General features: G+C 30.6%; 1 protein-coding gene across 2 annotated transcripts in view; it reads right to left on the reverse strand.

The window, feature by feature from the left end:
* Positions 1 to 5352: 5352 nt before the first annotated feature.
* LOC132935651 (scavenger receptor class B member 1-like) overlaps positions 5353 to 21716 on the reverse strand; it is a 113873-nt gene continuing 97509 nt past the window's right edge. For both annotated transcript variants that reach the window (XM_061002246.1, XM_061002247.1), the window contains exon 10: positions 5353 to 7994. In XM_061002246.1, coding sequence (XP_060858229.1) covers positions 7560 to 7994 — 435 coding nt within the window. In that variant the 3' untranslated portion in view covers positions 5353 to 7559. The remainder of the gene's footprint in view (positions 7995 to 21716) is intronic.

The raw sequence follows: 21716 nt of genomic DNA on the forward strand, positions 1-21716 counted from the left end.
ATTCAATATCATTTTTCATTTAGCCACTATAGAGATGTGTCAGTATTGAATTATTTAAATATTGGTTAATTTTCAATGCAAGAGAGCCATATTTACTTTATGGCAGTATACTTATTTTTATTTATCCAAATTATCACTGAAGTCAAAATTCAAGACTGCCTTATTTCGACTTGTGGCGTTCTTGCACTGAATAAAAACTAATTATCGTGTAATATGTTGAGTGAAAAACACCAATATTTAGAGTTGTGGCAGTATTGCATTTTATAATTTATAATTGCATTTTTTCATGGCTTAAATTCAATACTGCCATATTTTAATAAATGGCCATCTAAAAATCAATTTCTGTATGCAATACAGTCGCATCTCAAAATATGGCAGTCTTGCATTTACTTAAAAAATTGTAAATGGCCACAAGTCTAAATTTTTGGATTTACGAGTGAATTTCCAAATATTTGAAAAATTAATATTGTAAAGTATGATTGTAAGTATTTAAGTGTTCAATTTAAACGCATAAGTAAAAAACTCATTAAAATATCTTAGGTCCAAACTTCAAATTAATTTTTCTCAAAACTATACATTTTGAGTTGTGGCAGTCTTGTTCTAGGAGCGCAAAGTTTCGTGTCCCGCAAACATAATTCAAAAATATGTATAGAGGGTTATGAATAATATGGGTAATTTGATTATACATCCAGTTTTAGCTATTTTGAATACCCTTCGTCAATTCCTTTTCGTCAGAGTGTACCCACCTACGTCAGATGGTCGTGTAAAATCAAAAGTCAGTTATAGTGATGGTTTCAACGTAGGGCATGGGAGCATAGAACACAATGGGTGGCATTAAGTTTTCGAAATTACGTGTATCTATTAAACTATCAAAAAAAGTTATTTATAATAGCATAGTTTTCAAAAATAATGAGTGGGTGACTACCTATTCGTATACAGAGATTGAATTATTGTATATAGTATTATAAAATACAGGTAATACAAACTATATTGTACAAATGTGTTGCGTTAAAGGTTCCTATTATATTATACATTTGCATGTTTTTACATGTGTTTATTGTATTACATTTTGTATTTAACAGACGAGGTAAAAGTTAGATTTAAGTGTACTTTAACGAATCGCCCTGTGGCAGAAAAATGTTTAACACAATGTTATGTCCTTAATAATTATATTGTGTTAGTACTTTGGATCTGTTTCGAGATAAATATATCATATTTCCAATCGATATGTAGCACTTATATGCTGTGTTGACCAACATTGCACAACATTTAGGTGCCGCCGGGCTTTAAAAAATTCAAAACATAATAATTATTATGTAGGTATCATAAAACAATAATACTTATAAGCGATCTGATTATTTTTAAAAGTGCGTACTTATATCAATATCAATAACAATTTTAAACGATATGCTGTACAATAAATATGTTAATGCATTACTCGGATTAGTACTACCTACTGTTGACATTCGAACTCCCTTGCAAGTATTCTGCACAATATAATATGGTGTTATCGCAATGGAAATCTGTTACTTAAATACGATGTTTAATATTAATGCGAATCAGCCTTGTATGTAATATTATAATAGAAATTCGCTATCGCAGATTCCTATGAAACACGCAACAAGACATTTCATTTGTTCACTTTGTGTTTAGGTAAGCCAACATTTTGTTATAGATATAACGAATAATATTTCAAAACGTAGAAACCAAACGGTTTTTCAAATATATTAAATCAAAAGAAAAAAGTGTGATCGAAACAAACGAGTCGTAAGACCAACATTGTAAATCAAATGATTTATTAATGGGCTCGGTGATCACAGTGACGATCAAACGTATGCGAAAAACTGATAGTAAGACACAGCTAAACAACGCAAAGATCGAAAGACAACTGCTGAAAAACGACGAGGGGCACCGGTCACATTAGTTGCAACTAGCAAGCCGTTCGGCCATAAACTACGTCATAATAAAGACGGTAATTGCGATCAAACATTACCAGACCGAGATGAAATCTGATCCGGTCCAATAATTATAGCTGTTTGTATAACTCTGTTGAATTGATGTAATATACTTAAATCAGGGGCGTCGTTTCAGGTTTTTTTTTTCGTGTGCGCAAGGTTTCATGTAGGCCATTTTGTAATTTCACCAGACCATATAAAAATATTTGATAGATCGTGGATTGCATCAACATAAATAGTAAACACTAATTTATAAACTAAAAGGTAATAAATAATTAATTACCTACTTGACCTATGAAGATCAATAATGAATGCATTAAAAACTCGTAGAAGACAAATTTAATGTAGCAAAACAAAAGAGTAGTAGGAGTATTGTCAATATTTGTATCAATCGTCAACTATGTAAATATTATATAATATACATTTATATAAAATAAATCAATATCTTATATAGGTATATAACTTTTATAAAAGCAAAATAAATTCTCTAAAACAATTATTTATTCGCTAGAAAATGAGGATACCCATTAATTTTAAGTTTAGCAAATACATCTCCAGCGTTTTCTAAATTTATACTGTTAACTAGGTACATTTTTACTACAGTAAAAACAATGGGATAATTTAGTCTTTTATCACCCAGTAGCCATGGTAGTGCGTAAATATGAATTCACATATTTTTTGGGCGATGAAAAAAACCCTTACTTAACTGATAGCAGGTAATTTGTTTATTTATTTCATCTTTTAATCTAAAAATACAATTTAAATTTAATTTTATAAAATATAACGGTGCATTATTTCAGCAGGCCAATAAGGACTATTTTAAAAGTAGATGTCACAGTCTTAAATCCAATCTAGTTATATCAGTAAATATCTGTCAATCCAGTCAGAAGTTAATTCAGCACGGTCTTTTTCATACGGAAACTATTTGTACGATATCAAACTTTCGAAAATCATAATGGATTCCGAGTGAAATGAATGAATAAATCTAAATGATTTATACAACTATTGTTCATTTCTCTTTCGTATAGGTTATGCACGAGGTTAAGTACCTATTACGACAATGAGAGAGTTTTTACTATGACAGGAATATCATTTTAAATAATATCGGTCAGGTCCAGTTCGAAAAAAAATAAAAAATACCGACGGGCTAGCAACTAACTGATGGGCTGGCAAGTACTGCAGACGGGCTATCAAGTACCAACGGGCTAGCAAGCCGGGCCGAGAAGACTCAGGAGGCTGCGACTCAAACCATCACCCTGTAAAACCATATTTTTCGATTGTATAAGCCCTGCGACCGCTGCTCCCTGGTGGACACATTTACACTACCATGCGCTAAGGAATGTTCACCAGGTAGCGGGGAATTTTTGATTTTGTTGCAGCAATAAACGATGGAGAGACAATGCCAACAGCAGTCCCTCCTCCGGATCTCAAAACCACGTAAAAAGGTCCAGTTCGAAAAAAAAAATAAAAAATACTGACGGGCTAGCAACTAACTGATGGGCTATCAAGTACTGCAGACGGGCTAACAAGTTACCGACGGGCTAGCAAGCCGGGCCGAGAAGACTCAGGAGGCTGCGACTCAAACCATCACCTTGTGAAACCATATTTTTCGATTTTATAAGCCCTGCGACCGCTACTCCCTGGTGGACACATTTACACTACCATGCGCTAAAGAATGTTCACCAGGTAGCGGGGAATTTTTGATTTTGTTGCAGCAATAAACGATGGAGAGACAATGCCAACAGCAGTCCCTCCTCCGAATCTCGATACCACGTAAAAAGGTCCAGTTCAAAAACGAAAAAAAAAATCGATTAAAAAGGTAAGTTGTACAAAATAAAAAAGGTAAGTAACCTAACCGTAGCATTATGTTATTTATAGTATAACCTACCGCAGAGTATACCGTTTATGATTTACTGAGTTTCGTGCAAACATTTAAAAAAGGTATTCAAAATATGAGATTTTACACAACTTAATAATTTCAATAACATGATAAAGATTTTCTTAATTGTGTAAGCATGCATGTGCAGTTAAATTTTAAAATATTAAGGTCTAAAGTCCTATATTTTTAACATGCAATTCGGACTGTTTAAATTATTTTTAGTATGACTTGAAATTTTAAACCCAGAACTTAAACCCAAACTTGACCGATAATGTGTACAAATTTGGCATATCATATTCTAAGATAAGTAGAAGTTACAATTTAAAAAAAAATTATATTGCTTGATTTTTATACCTATGTGTATTTTGTTCTGAAACCTAAGGTGTAATCAGATTTTAGTGGTTTAACCTATAGTTATGTAATTGATTAAAAAATACTGTGTTTTCGATAAAATTACTTACCCGTTTATGATATGAAACCATATAGGTAGTGACGTATAATATAATATTATTAAAATTAAGGTTAGGTTATTTAAGGTAGGTATTTAATTTCCTATGTGGGATATATTAGGTAAAACCATTCATGAATAAATTCTAGGTATAAGATGAATTAGTATTTAAAAATAATACCATGAGTATAATAATAGACCAAAGAAAATCAACTAAAAGGCCATAGAAAAAAAATACTATGTTATAGTAAAAAATAACATTTGATCTTGACAGAAAATAAATAATATATTAATTAATTGATCCTTTTTATAATTTCATATAAATAAATTAAAACACACCCATTTTAAACACAATCCTAACGTCAGTCCTTATCCTTAGTAGTGATTTAAGCTACATTTTAAATAGAGAGAGAAAATATGTGTCTAATTTTGTGTAGGAACTAACATTTTCAATTTAAACAAGGCGTTTGAACTGTCATAGATATTATAATGTTTACCCATGTATAAACTTTTGCATGTATGGTTTAACCTGTTAGGCTGTTGTGCCCCGTGAAGAGAACTAACATAATAGGTCCTTTTATAATATGCAAAGGTAGAATTATTGAAAAAATCATCTGTCAACTATAAATTAATATTTGATCTTGATAAAAAATAAATATGTTGTAATTGATTCCTTTTATAATTTGATATAAATAAATGAAAACAAACGCATTTTAAGCACAATCATAATATAAGTTGTCCGTCCTTACTCATTAGTAGTGATTTAGGTTAAATTACTGATTCCGATTTAAATGTCAAAACCGTTTTTGTTTTCCAATAAATCCAATGAAATTGAATACTGAAGAGAAAAAAACAGAAATACCTTTCAAAAGGTAAGTACTTACAAAAAATAATATGAACACATGATATTATGGACCTATAAACGACGTCAATCTTTAAACGTTTTACCGAAAATACTGTATAGATATTATGTGGACATAATTATTATGATTTATCTACGGAAATATAATAGCTAAAATAAATATTTATTTTATCTTATTGCAACTATATAATGTTCAACAAAGAAACCATTACAATTGTATATTAATTGTACAAAGGTGTTACAATTTATATAAAAAAAAATAAAATATATGTCAACTTTTATTATTGCTTAATCAGCATAATTATTTCAATTGTTTTTATTTTTAATGAATATAATCAAAATATATGATACAATATATATATACAAATAAAACATATTTTTTTATATACAAAACAACTAATTATATATATATTCATAACAAATATTTCGTACAACTTAAATACACTGCACGTTTTTTTTTTTTTTTTATCACTGCAGTTGCCACAAAAATGTATTTCGATTTATGATAAGTAGGTACACATCTTAAACAATAGTAACAATCACGAGTGCAATAAGGCAAGCGAGTGAAACGTAATATTTTTTCCACCATTTATAGTACGGCGACAGCGTATTATATGTATGGAGGCGATGTTCCAAAGGTTTTCGATAAATCCTTCGCGTGAAAACGTTCTTCAACTAAGTAAGTAGTAGGTATAATATTTAACATTAATATAATGTGTATTAACAGTTTTTTTTTTTTTTTTTGACGAGTGTGACTTCTATCGTTCATATATTATATATATATATATCGTAAGCGTTGGAGGTGGTGATTCCGTTGAATTTATATTGTGTATATTGTCCCCAGAAACGGATTATTTCAGCATTTTCGGGTGGATTCGATCGTCAAAGAAGTTCAAAAAAAAAAAAATAACGCATATATATAACATATATATATATATATATATTAGGGGCGACGTCACGGCAGTGTCAGCGCAGGTTATTTCCGCGCCCCCTTTAATCGTTATCTCCTCGGGGAACTTGCGATATATATATCATACGTAGGGTCATAAAATCTGATGTCGAAATCTGGGCGTATCAGGAGCAGTACCCACCTACCTACCGGTGTATTATATTGTTATGATGCACTACAACACTGCTCTACCGAATTTTTTTCACGGCACATAACGATTTCGCCGCTTTTGCCCTGGCACGACCGACCCGAACAGAATGGAGGGCGTTTTCATGTACGACGGGTTTGAGTTTATGTGAACGAGGAAATTAATTTCGCTGATGATAAAGATATTGATACGTCGGACCGCGTGGTAGACGGTCAGGGCTTGGACTTGGGAACGAGTTAAAATTCTTCGATAATATGTATTGATGGTATCTAACGTAAGGGTCGCGTATATAATGTTACATTGTGTTACGGCTTTTGCACTCGATGTCTCATTAAACCACGTATTATATTCACTTGTGTAGGGTGTATTAATAATAATTGCGGTGTTATTGACTTTTTCTATCTTAGTCCTACTTCAATCGTATAGGTAGGCGGTAAAATGAGTAGAAGTGTAGTCGAAACATAAGTAGAAGAATACAACATACGTTATACTGGGGGAATGTTAATTAAGGCAAACATTTTCATCGGAAATAAAGTGAAAAAAAACAATAACTGATATATAATGCCAGACATGATTCTATGTGTGAAACCACTGAAATTATGACGTCTTACAAATTAAATCATATAAATTTCATGATAATGTGACGTAGACAAGTTCAAAAAAATTCCCAATACATGAATCCCTACGCGTATATATTGCATACAATTATGTGCTTTTGACCATACCTTCCACAACACACGGTCCACCCAAAATGGCCGGGACAGAAGATTTTCAAATATATTACGGATAAACGTCTATCTCCACCCATGCGGCCACACACCCATCCACATAGCCTACCCATGCATAATTTTTTCTACCATTATTCCAGATTTACAGTGATTTCCTCACTGACGGAGTACAAAATCGAACTAACCGAAGTGTGTACTATGTAGATATAAAATATATGGTGGGCACAAGTGCTCGATACAATTTAATCGCGGGAACGATATGTTATATGTACCTACGCTCCACTGCCAGATCAATCTCCATAAACACATAATATATATATATATATAGTATAGGTTATAGGTTAGGTTAGGCTAGGTAACCTAACCTAACCTAGCCTGGCACCCGTGGCGTGTACATGGTATAATATAATATGGTATATGACAATAATAATGAATAAATAACGTTTAAATCACGCAACATCGGCGTGTATACAATAATTATATAATAGGTGTATGAAGGCAATAATAACGATGATGACGATATTATAATAATAACAAAATATTTTATAATAATATATAAATAGGTAGGTAGTATTACTATCGTCTCATCGTCATCGTCCTCTCGCATAGTCCTGCGAGTGGTCGTAATCGACGACGACCGACGACGACCCCGGAATGGTGACGTGGTGCAACGGCAAGTACGACTTGTCGCAGTACCGTCCGGCGACGAGCCCACGCTTGACGATCAGCCCACCCGACTCCGCGCCACCACCGTCGTCTTCGTAGTCGTCACCGCGACCGCTGTCGTCGTCGTTGTCGTCGTCTTCACAGCCTCTACCACGACCGCTCTCGTGGTCACCGGCCGCCGACCCGTTGACCAGATGCGGTTGTTTCTGCTGACCTCGGCCGAACCGCTTGATGGACAGGCCGACGAGGAAAAATCCAACTGAGGCTGTGAGCGCGACCACCGCCTTGACCAGCACCGGTCCGACGTTGAAGCACAGGTAGAGCAGCGCGTTCAACGAGCTCGGCAGGCTCTTCACTTCCTGCGAACAAAACACGTCGTGTGAATTCATTTCGAAGTGACATGATGGCCATATGACGTATTACGGTTATGATGGTTGTAACTAGGATTTAATAGTTACATCAAGGGCCCTTGAAATTCAAAGTTCAAAATAACTCGTATGGCGAAAAGCCTCCCCCACCCAACCCTTCAACCCAACAATGAACGTCACTAGAGTTTGGTAGCAATAACAGGTACTGGGCCACTAGGGAGTCCTGTAATATATATGTTGAAAATTAACCATATAGTAAAAGTGCTTCCCCCCTCGTCATTAAAAATATAATGTAAACAACAATAAACTGAGTATAACATATATTTTATAACTGTACGACCTATTAAATCAATGCTAATCAAATATCACTATCTATAATCTTACTAGATAATAATTATCCTTCTAAAATATGTATTATAACCACTGAATCTGTTTTGGGCCATAGTTCCATAGTTGACCTTTGTTTTGATTATCATTATATATAAACTACTACAAGGTATGCTTATCCCCCCCCCCCATAGACCTCCTAGTTACGCCGATGGTTAAGTGCTTATATGGACGTAAAAATATTAAGGGGCATGATATGATGGTCAATATTATAATGACATTTTAACTTTTAAGATTACAAATACATAACTACTAAGTAAATGATGAGCATTTAAAGCCGTTGTCATTCAAGTTTAAAAACATAAAATAATTTATTTAGAAACAATAATAACCATTTCAGGATGTTTAATGATATTATTACAATTTTAGAACATTTCCCGGTCTTATCGTTATCATCCATTTTATACGCACCGTTTCTAAGGAGTTTAATATAGGCAATACTTATGCTGAATATTATAATAAATTAATTGCATTTTTATTACATCATTCCGACCGTTGAATTTCTGAGATTTTGATATTGAAAACATTTTTGAACGTCTTAATATTATGATTACATGGACCCTATGAACATTTTTCCATTTATTTATAAAAAGAAGCGTTAATTGTAACGTTTTGAAAATCGAATGTTGTTAAAAGTTTTTAGTACTTAAAATCTAAATAAGACAAATTGATCAAATTAAATTTGTTTTCAAAGCCTTTATCGCATAATTATATATATATATATATATATCAGTTAGTAGTTGGAATTAAAATAGATCTTTTTAGAAAGAAACCCAGTCTGTTTCGAATCCATTTTACGTTATTGACCATATTATAGTTGATGACATTTTATAATTTTTTTTAATTTATTTAGATGTATTATTATTAAATAACTTTTGTTTGTTTTTAGAATTTCAGCAAGCACTGAAAGACACTAATCACGATATGAAAATGTTATTTTGTTCATATTATCAAAACCATTGAAGCAAGGGCGTTAACGCTTAAATTACTGTAAAATTATCGAACATTCATCAAACTCAGTGTGATTCAGACCACAATAACCGTAATAATAAACGCTAATTAATTGTATTAATATATAGATATATATAGAATGTATATCTATGTAATTCTCGCTACGGTAAATAATTATGTAGGTATGATTAGTACCATTTAAAATTATTTTAATATACCTCAATAAAGGACAACTAGGTACCTATCGTAAAAATATAATTATTCAAACCAGTTATTAATTGTCATTTTGATGTTGTATCATGATCTCCAATCGATAAGTTGGTGAGTTTAAATCTTTTGTTTCTGAGCTAACCATAATATGCCGAGCAATATTAAAGTATACGTTGAAGACGAATGTCGATTACCTACTCAAACATTCTATTCAATAGGTCACGTAAGTCATGGAAAACAAAAACAATAATTTAAAAAATATTATAATATGTAGCGAGAATAATAAAATAATTAAACGTTTTTGTATTCGTATATGTATAATTAACAACATTAATTTATTCAATTATATATTCGCTTATGACCCACTTGTCAGACAACTTTGATTATTATCGAACATCCTTGTGCCCCGACTAGTTCGGATAGCATTCAACGCTTTGCCACGGTGGGTATTATAAAATGATTATCTATATTCTAATATTCGTGTACAGTCTCCCATTTTAAGCTTTTAACACCGTGTAGAATACAAGTCGTTACGAAATAATAATATTATAATACGTCAATGACGATTCCTGTAAGAAACTTAGTTTGGTTGCTTGCAAACGGTCAAAATGTATGTTCCATATAATCGCCAAGTGTTAAAATGTAGACTGATTCATAATAATATATACTGTGCTGATTTAACGGTATTGAGCTTTAGACGTGTGCAAAGGCGTACGGGAAAAAACAATAGCAATTTTTTCTAAATCGATTATGTTATGGCATTTTATAAACCCGCCGAGTAGTATTTAAGCCCACTTTTAAAGTGAGATGAAAAAAGTTTTACTGGCTAAGTCACTAGCAGTTTCAACGATTACCGTCACATTTTACGTACGTTTTTATGATGTTTTTTTTGCACAGTTGATAGTTTTATGTTAGTGGCAAATAGTCTGTTAAAATCGAAGTCTATTGACTTATATAGTTATAGTTAGGTATACGTTTTTAATTTCTCTCTGAACATTAATAAGAATTAAAAAGTTAAGGTCTATAACCCGTGCCCAGTGTTGTATTTTATCTATAGGGAAGTATATTTTTTTTTTTTTAAACTTATCCTGATGAACAGGAACTAATTAGTTATCTGAGCCATTATTTACTAATGATTTTTATAGAGAGTCTGGTCGATAACGAGTTCTTATGAAGTATGCAGGTAGGTATGGAGTTTCAGAGTTATTAATTGAGTTTTACCAAACTCGTAATATTGCTCTAAAATGTAGAAAAAATCTCAATGAGTTTAAATTAAACCAATCGATTTTGAATCAATATTTAACTATTTTTTTCGTTTATGTGTTCATATTTTATGTATCCGGATTTACTTTTGAAAAGAACAACACTTGTTTTTGCTTTTTAAGTAAATTCAGCAAAAATACCAAATATATAATTTTTTTTCCGAAATTTCGAGTTATAAAAAAAAAACGTCAAAGCGTCATTTTAAATGGATCGAAAAAACCAAAACATATTTTAACACTATAGTTATTACGATTCAACATTTTTCTAATTTTTTTTCAAGTAGTTAATTTTTGCTGAATCGTAAAATCTACGAAGAACTATAGAGGAATTTCATCACCGTTTACAAGATATAATATTATGATAATTATACAATAATATGTTTATACACTTATCGGGGCGTCAAGCAACCCCCCCACTGAAATGTCGCGACTTCCTGTTCCGGTTCGGCGCAGACTTGAAACATATTTCGGTGATGTTTGAGATAATATTATGCGGTGGGAAGTACGCACACATAAAATTATCGGACTGTCGTATTGTCCGCATTTGTGTACACGCACGACCGTCGATATCGGATGTAATGACGTTTCGTTTACTCATATTTCATCTGATATTTCCCATCCTTGGCTCCGCGCAAAAGAAATTCCTATACGATCGATGATGGATATTACGATGGGCTCAGCAGCAGTATAATAATGTAATGATACAAAGTAAACTCCGTTTGAAAATTATTATCACTATTATTGTTGTTATTATTATTATTATTATTATTGTTTATCCGTACCTACGACAATACATATCCGACGGCCGAATGTCAAGGAAAACCACGTGCCACCATGTGCAGCGGACATAATATTCCACATATGCGTATAATATATATTATTATATTCCTCCTACATGCACGCGCAACCTCGTCGATTCGTCGTTTTTCGATATCGATTTGCAGTGCAAAGTTGCATATTATATATAATCCCCATTCGGTCCCGAGATTTTCGGTAAAGTTTTTTTTTAAGTCTAGCAGTCGACTTAATGTGCTTTTAACTTCTGACACTTACGTTTCAGAGGATAAAATAATATTGTTCTATTGAGTTTGCTGCTTTCAAGCTGGGTTATTTGTATAAAAAAAAAACATTAAATTTAAAGTTTCCTAATCGAACTCGGTCGTGAAACGGATCCTCAGAAATCATCGTCGTCGATTCCATCACGCGTTGCCAAGAACAAATCATTATAATAATATGCTCCTATGTCATACGTCATTATATTATATTATTGTGAAATAAATGTATTTTTATCAAATCCCGTTGCACGTAATATACCTAATCGTTATTTTTCTTTTGTTTCTAACTTTAAGTACTAAAAAAAAAATTTCTATGTAGGTAACTTTTAAGATAAGCTATATGCTAACTGCTTTCAATTATTTTTTCGTAATGTAAACGTATTCTCTATTATTATGCAATATGACATTAAACCATAAATATTTTTATTTATTTTTAGGTACCTAAGTTTGTTTTGTCATAATTTATTGAAAGTACTAATAACATAATAATTTTTTGATTAGCCTTGTCAATGTGGGGGGGGGGCAAACAACATATTACATGAGACACCACAGAGATAATATAGTTCTCCCTATGTGTCAATCTAGATGTCCCCTCCTCCATTTGACCCATAAAAAGGGCCCGGGTTAATTAAAATATCTAGCTCCGAGGTTAGGTGTTTCTATACGGACTTAATGTCAACTTTATATTCACTCGTTTAAATTTTCTCCAACCTAACTCCATAAGATTAAGGTTTAATCAGGAAATAAGACTTGCGTGTAAAAGATTATCATACATAGTATACTATAGGTACTATTATAATACACGTAGATTCTCTGTTCGTGTATTAAAAAAAATGATAAAAATTTTACAGATCTTAGATGTTAGCCAGTCAAAACTGATGATTCTTTTTAACGATAACCACGCACTGTTTTTTTTTAAACATTTTTCTTCGCACGATTTGTAGCTCTTAAATTTTGATTTTTCTTACTTTTTTTAATTCAAGTAATTAAACATTTTCGGTATCATAATTGTACTTAGCAATATATTTCTGAGAACTCCGATCCGTACAAATCAAATTTCAAACTAGTAGTTAACTAGTGTTAAACTCTGCTTATCAAAAGTAAAGAATAAAGCACTACTCGACTATTCATTTCGAAATTTGATTTTAGATATAATTATATTGAAATTCACACGTACGTTTCCCCAGCCCCCCACATATCAATTTTCGTAAATTTTCTTTTGCCAATATTTAGTACGTTATTTGTTTGAATTTGTTTGACCCGAATCAGAATTTGTTTGACATCAGGTACCCCGGAAAATTCAATTTACCCGTGGGGGGCTGAGGAAACGTTTCCCCAGCCCCCCTCATAGGTAAATAATCGTCTTTTTGAAATTTTTCTTTTGCCAATATTTAGTACGTTGTTTGTTTGAATTTGTTTGACCCGAATCAGAATTTGTTTGACATCAGGTACCCCGGAAAATTCAATTTACCCGTGGGGGGCTGAGGAAACGTTTCCCCAGCCCCCCTCGTAGGTAAATAATCGTATTTTTGAAATTTTTCTTTTGCCAATATTTAGTACGTTGTTTGTTTGAATTTGTTTGACCCGAATCAGAATTTGTTTGACATCAGGTACCCCGGAAAATTCAATTTACCCGTGGGGGGCTGAGGAAACGTTTCCCCAGCCCCCCTCATAGGTAAATAATCGTATTTTTGAAATTTTTCTTTTGCCAATATTTAGTACGTTGTTTGTTTGAATTTGTTTGACCGGTTTTGGAATTTGTTCAACATCGGGAAACCCGTAAAATTCAATTTACCCGTGAGGTCTTAATTATTAGTTTAAATATAATGGCAATCAAATTCAAATTCAACTGAATTTGCCTTTTCAAGGGCAGTCGTTACTCAGAATTGGATTGACATCCAGTACTTGTTTGCTTATAAAATGTTTCTTTAGAACATAAATTGAAAAATAATAACTGTTAATAATAATAATAATCTTGTATAATATAATGCAATGAGTTTCAATCTTTAAAAACAATAAAAACAAAATAAATTGTACAAAAACAAATAAAAAAATACCATAATAGAGCTTTGTTCAAAAAAAATCACCATGTTAATTTATCAAATATTTTTTTAAAACACAACTTTCAAAAATAAAAATATTGTTTATTAATAATAATAATTATGCATGCAATGAATTTTATCTTTCAAAGCAAAAAAAATTACTAAATCAAAAAGGTATTATACTTTATGCAAACATTATGATGTCTTAATTAAATATTAACTTTTATGTTTTTATTTTAAAATCTATATTAATATAGAATAGGTACTCCCTTTTTGCCTTTTTCGACGCACAATAGGGATCTAGTTATAGATTTATACGGTTTTACTATTTAAATTCTACTTTATACATAATAGGTATTTTATTATTTTTCAAGGTTCGAGGTTTTTAAGATGGATAATATGAATATGGTAGGTAATCAAATTCAAATTCAACTGAATTTGCCTTTTAATGGCAGCTCTTACTCGGTATTTTGTTGACTTGCAAATTAACCAAAAGTTGGCAAAATTTATATTACCAACCTGATTCATCTGCATATTTGTTGATAACTGGTATACATTTATATTTACATACGGCTAATTTTTACCACCTTAAAACAATAGATTAATCTCCTAATTATAATTTTATATTAGCAATTTTGATTACCTTTATACTTGTATAAATAAATATAAAATGTTATGTTAAGCACATGATTACATATTTATTTCAATAGCTCTCTGTATATTAATTTATTCACTCGAATTTGTCAGTTTTCAATTTTTTTAGTTTTTTTTTCTGTAAAGACCAATAAAATTTTATTTGTTTAGTAAAAATGCGTGAAAATTTAATATAAGGCTCCTGATATATCGTTCTAAAAGCAGTTGAAAAATATTAAAAATACATAGGCACAATTTTTTTTATAAGCATTTAAAGTTCAAATTTTGACTAAATTTAATTATTATATTGTAGTTGAAAATTTATAAAATGTTCAACTTTTATAGCTAAGGATTGAAAACTGAAAACAAGGCTCCACGTAAATAGGTTATATATAAATTACTTTATTCACAATAATATCATCAAATATACTTGGTAATATCATATTAATATTCAGAAAATTATTGATTTGTATTTATATTGTCATTTGGGCTGCAAAATGTCGCAATACAATATAATAGTTTAATATGCGCTGGGCAATAAATGTATTAATTTTACAATGATGTGTGTTAGTTAGCTAATAATACATAGTTTTCAAAAGCAGCAGGAAAAACAAACAAAAAAAAGGTGGGTAAGTGGATGTTGCTCTGCTGTACAGTAGGTTACAAGTGGGTCACTGTAATGGATGGTGTTAAATTTGAATTTAATGATATAATATCATTGTATAAGAAAAACGATTCTGAGCGAAAACGGTCACTCAGCCTATGATATTACCAAGTATATTTGATGATATTATTGTGAATAAAGTAATTTATATATAACCTATTTACGTGGAGCCTTGTTTTCAGTTTTCAATCCTTAGCTATAAAAGTTGAACATTTTATAAATTTTCAACTACAATATAATAATTAAATTTAGTCAAAATTTGAACTTTAAATGCTTATAAAAAAAATTGTGCCTATGTATTTTTAATATTTTTCAACTGCTTTTAGAACGATATATCAGGAGCCTTATATTAAATTTTCACGCATTTTTACTAAACAAATAAAATTTTATTGGTCTTTACAGAAAAAAAAACTAAAAAAATTGAAAACTGACAAATTCGAGTGAATAAATTAATATACAGAGAGCTATTGAAATAAATATGTAATCATGTGCTTAACATAACATTTTATATTTATTTATACAAGTATAAAGGTAATCAAAATTGCTAATATAAAATTATAATTAGGAGATTAATCTATTGTTTTAAGGTGGTAAAAATTAGCCGTATGTAAATATAAATGTATACCAGTTATCAACAAATATGCAGATGAATCAGGTTGGTAATATAAATTTTGCCAACTTTTGGTTAATTTGCAAGTCAACAAAATACCGAGTAAGAGCTGCCATTAAAAGGCAAATTCAGTTGAATTTGAATTTGATTACCTACCATATTCATATTATCCATCTTAAAAACCTCGAACCTTGAAAAATAATAAAATACCTATTATGTATAAAGTAGAATTTAAATAGTAAAACCGTATAAATCTATAACTAGATCCCTATTGTGCGTCGAAAAAGGCAAAAAGGGAGTACCTATTCTATATTAATATAGATTTTAAAATAAAAACATAAAAGTTAATATTTAATTAAGACATCATAATGTTTGCAAAAAGTATAATACCTAAGTAAGTAGGAATGTACCTACTAAAAACTTATGTTGTAATATATATATTTGTTTAATGTACGTATTATATTATTATATTTTCAAAAATACCATTGGAGAATTTTTATGATGATGACAATGATTATAAGTTCTTCTTAAACCAATAATGATTTAGGTCAATTTTATTTAAGTGACTGAAGTTTATTTTGTTAATATAATATAAATACTACTTAGTACTGTTTTTCTTTGAAAGTGCATCAAGATGTTTTTTTTTTTGATTTAGTAATTTTTTTTGCTTTGAAAGATAAAATTCATTGCATGCATAATTATTATTATTAATAAACAATATTTTTATTTTTGAAAGTTGTGTTTTAAAAAAATATTTGATAAATTAACATGGTGATTTTTTTTGAACAAAGCTCTATTATGGTATTTTTTTATTTGTTTTTGTACAATTTATTTTGTTTTTATTGTTTTTAAAGATTGAAACTCATTGCATTATATTATACAAGATTATTATTATTATTAACAGTTATTATTTTTCAATTTATGTTCTAAAGAAACATTTTATAAGCAAACAAGTACTGGATGTCAATCCAATTCTGAGTAACGACTGCCCTTGAAAAGGCAAATTCAGTTGAATTTGAATTTGATTGCCATTATATTTAAACTAATAATTAAGACCTCACGGGTAAATTGAATTTTACGGGTTTCCCGATGTTGAACAAATTCCAAAACCGGTCAAACAAATTCAAACAAACAACGTACTAAATATTGGCAAAAGAAAAATTTCAAAAATACGATTATTTACCTATGAGGGGGGCTGGGGAAACGTTTCCTCAGCCCCCCACGGGTAAATTGAATTTTCCGGGGTACCTGATGTCAAACAAATTCTGATTCGGGTCAAACAAATTCAAACAAACAACGTACTAAATATTGGCAAAAGAAAAATTTCAAAAAGACGATTATTTACCTATGAGGGGGGCTGGGGAAACGTTTCCTCAGCCCCCCACGGGTAAATTGAATTTTCCGGGGTACCTGATGTCAAACAAATTCTGATTCGGGTCAAACAAATTCAAACAAACAACGTACTAAATATTGGCAAAAGAAAAATTTCAAAAATACGATTATTTACCTATGAGGGGGGCTGGGGAAACGTTTCCTCAGCCCCCCACGGGTAAATTGAATTTTCCGGGGTACCTGATGTCAAACAAATTCTGATTCGGGTCAAACAAATTCAAACAAACAACGTACTAAATATTGGCAAAAGAAAAATTTCAAAAATACGATTATTTACCTACGAGGGGGGCTGGGGAAACGTTTCCTCAGCCCCCCACGGGTAAATTGAATTTTCCGGGGTACCTGATGTCAAACAAATTCTGATTCGGGTCAAACAAATTCAAACAAACAACGTACTAAATATTGGCAAAAGAAAAATTTCAAAAAGACGATTATTTACCTATGAGGGGGGCTGGGGAAACGTTTCCTCAGCCCCCCACGGGTAAATTGAATTTTCCGGGGTACCTGATGTCAAACAAATTCTGATTCGGGTCAAACAAATTCAAACAAATAACGTACTAAATATTGGCAAAAGAAAATTTACGAAAATTGATATGTGGGGGGCTGGGGAAACGTACGTGAAATTCACAGACAAATAATCAGATTTTGTATATAGGGTATTTATTTTTTTATAGGGTTAAAACTTAATAATTTATGATGATAAGATATAATATTTTTTCAAACATTTAATGCATTTTAAACAAAAATGTAATAAGTGGAAAAATATTTTTAAAAAACAATAATACTTTTCGAGGTAATGAGTGATTACTGTTAAACGAATCAGCCTGTATATAGGAATTATTGGAACAACGTTTTTATATAACAATACCAATCATTGTTAGAAAAAAAAACACGAGTCGGAAGTGTGTGGTTGTATGTGACATGTGTGTGTATGTCAATGTATTTTATTATTTTTTTTTCAATGAAATTCATCGCAACTCGCGAAACACTTAAAAATTGCGTGTTTGTGTATCGTATGATTTGTGATTAAACCGCGAATTACCCACAATGAATTCCAAATAAATAAATATTAAATAATTTATTTTTATAAGTAGCTACGTGCAGAATTTGAGTGCGACGCGTTCGACAAACTCGCTGACCTCTTTACGGATTTCGATATTTTTTTTTTTCCAATTCCGAATTTTTATACAAGTCTGATAGGTAATGTTATCGTCTTTCTCTCTCTCACCCACACGCTGTCTATTCGTCATATTATGTCCGTTTTTCTCACTTCGACACCGAAGGCCAGGCAAACAACAATTTGAATCGAGTTGAATGCCATTGAAGAAACGACCGACAGAGCGTCGAATCATGTAACATCATCATCCGTCGGATATTTATTAGACTCGATGATCATTGTTATTATTGTTTTCCCTTTTGATATCAGGAAAATCTTTTATTAAACGTTATAATTTAAGGCCATTGACTCAGTAAATATAAAATTATAGTCCCACGCCTATACGCAATTGTATTTATCTATTTATTCATAACTACTGGTGGTTAGTCCTATCACAATAACTGTAATAAATTATACTTAATTTATTTAAGTACCATCTAAGTGCTAAATAGTAACACAATAATATATATATATAATACGAATACAATATACATAATATACTGTATATAAAGATCGATAAAATATGTGTATACGGCAAGACGCTGTGAGACGCGTATTTACGGTTGTATTTTGGGGGGGTGATTATCAAAAAAAAATTTCCCTTATGGTTCTCTAGAACTGTCATATATCAAAATAAATAAAATAATGGATATTAATTATCCAGTGAAATATTTCTTATCTCCAAGGCCAGTTACTGATATTTTATAACACGGTTAATAAGTTTGGTACGTATTTAATATTGTATAGCTTACTATTTTTTTAAATAAATGAATAGATATTTTGTACTTATCAGTAAAGTTAAAATTAAGATAGCGAATATCATTAACTTAACTTAGTTTAATTAATAAGTTAAGTTATTTTCAAAGAAATAAAAATGTTTATCCAACCACTTTCATTACCTATATATTATAAGCTGGTATTCTACTTTATATAATATTATGTTTCTATAAGAGCAATTTTTTGTAGTAAATTCCGAGTACTAAATAAGTATAGTTTTTAAAACATATACTGCCACAATACAGTAAGTAGGAGGATACAAATTAAGTATAATATATCGTAATAAAAAAACAATCTATGTACCGTTATTATAAATTGAAATAGGCACAATCCGCGATAAAAAATAATAAATAAAAATATCTAGTATGGATATACTAATAATTCATCGGATCGTGGCTATTAATAGTTGTTATATAGTCGACTAATGTTTCTCCTATATCAGTAGATTTATTTATAAAAATATATTTGTGTTTAGTTATGTATTTTCTTGAAAAAAAAAATTCAAAATTCTTTGTAATTACATTTTTTTTCTGATTAAATGTTGTACATTCTATGAACTATAAAATACACGGTAAATATTTTTCTAAATATGACAATTAAAAAATTAAATTTTTATTAAAAACTTAAAACTATAAGTTTACATAGAGGCAAAGTTAAAGGGAAATATTTTAAACCACTAGTTAGGTGGGAGTTTGTAATTGCAGGTAGTCGAAAGTAGTGTTTGTAATTTGCCCAAAATAAGGGTATGTAATTTGCACCTCCCCCAGGTAGTCCAAAATAGGAATTGTAATTTGCACCAAAATTAAAATCGATTATTTTTTCGATAGTATCTCGATAGTACCAACTTACAAGTTTCTATATCCTAATATAAATTTAGCTTAGTTTTCATTTATAAAATAGTTGAGCTTATACGCATATTGTTGTAAGTGTATATAAAATCGTATTATTATGAATATAAAAAAAAGTTAGCCAATTCAATAATTATATGTAAAATTAAAAAAAAGAAATGTATGCAATATAGTTTTCGATAAAGATGTCTATAATCCTATAAAACATTAGCTTAATTTTTATTTATAAAATAGCTGAGCTTATACACATATTGTTGTAAGTTTATACAACTAATTATATGTAAAATTATTTTAATTTGCCAACTTTTTTTATATTCATAATAATACGATTTCATATAAACTTACAACAATATGTACAACAACTTGTAAGTTGGTACTATGTCGAGATACTATCGATTTTAATTTAGGTGCAAATTACAATTCCTATTTCTTACTACCTGTGGATGGTGCAAATTACATATCCTTATTTTGGTGCAAATTACAAACGAATTTAAAAAAAAATGGTAAAAATTACACATGTTGTATATATTTATGGTCAATTTTGGTGCAAAATGACTACAGCCAGTTAGGTAACCTTATTAGATACCTAGTTAAAATGATCGTAACTGTTAACTTGACTTATAACTAACTAACTTTTTTTCTATAGAATTTTTATTAGGTTCTTTGATAATCATATTTAGTAAACATATTTAGTACAATTGGCTGAAGAGATAGAATATAATTTTTATAAGCATGTAGACACGATAGAATAAGGGCCATCCAACGACGGCACTTCAGATTATTAATTTATTAATTTGTTAATGCCTAGCCTTGATTATTTCTATAAAAAAACCTTGTATATTTAGAGTATTAAAATAACTAAAAGCTGATAAATATAAATTATTTTAAATGCATCACTATCAATAACTGTAGACCCTGTAGTATTTTTCTATATTTTATTAAAAGTCAAAAAAGGCTCTAGCAAGAAATTTACAAACAGATTTTCATTAGTTGTTTTTTATGTTTATAACGAACCCGAAATCCTAACATAAGATCAATTTTCTTCGAGCAAAACCCAATAATTGACGATTATTAATTTTTAATTATTAAAGAAAGCTATTTCAGCGTAGTTCTTGTCCCGAGAATTGATATTAATATATTATAATATTGATTAGATTTTTGAAATTGTTTAGGTCGGCTTAATATAAAAATATTATGTTTTTCCTTTGGGATTTATTTTATCGGAAAAGTTTGCAGTTCGCGTACCGGTGCGGTTTTCCGTAAGTATACCTACAGACGAAAATATTATGAACTATATTATTTCGCATATTGCATTTCCACATTGTTCTATAGGGGGTCAGCCGGAAGCGATTTTCGACTGTTAATATTATAATATTATGTTCTATGGCCTATGCGGGTAAGAATGTAATTACATATTTTTAACGTAGGTACGGCCCGATGATTTCGTTCACGGCTCGATTCACACTCTTCGCGATGTTTACCATTTTTATAAGCCACTATTATGGTGTTCTAATTCATAAAAATGCAATATTATAATTTTATTACTCTGCCTATTATAATACGTATCGTCCTATGCGTTTCACGCCTCTTTCGTTTGGACGAAACAAAGTAAATGTTCACTTCTCCTCTGATTATTTTACTGCGTGCGCCGTCGAGTGCGAATCGCCGTGCCACGCGAACGATACGATTTATGTTTTTCGCTTACGAAGTACCTACCCACATCGTA

This window comes from Metopolophium dirhodum, chromosome 1 (genome assembly GCF_019925205.1).
Source record: "Metopolophium dirhodum isolate CAU chromosome 1, ASM1992520v1, whole genome shotgun sequence".
Taxonomy (NCBI): domain Eukaryota; kingdom Metazoa; phylum Arthropoda; class Insecta; order Hemiptera; family Aphididae; genus Metopolophium; species Metopolophium dirhodum.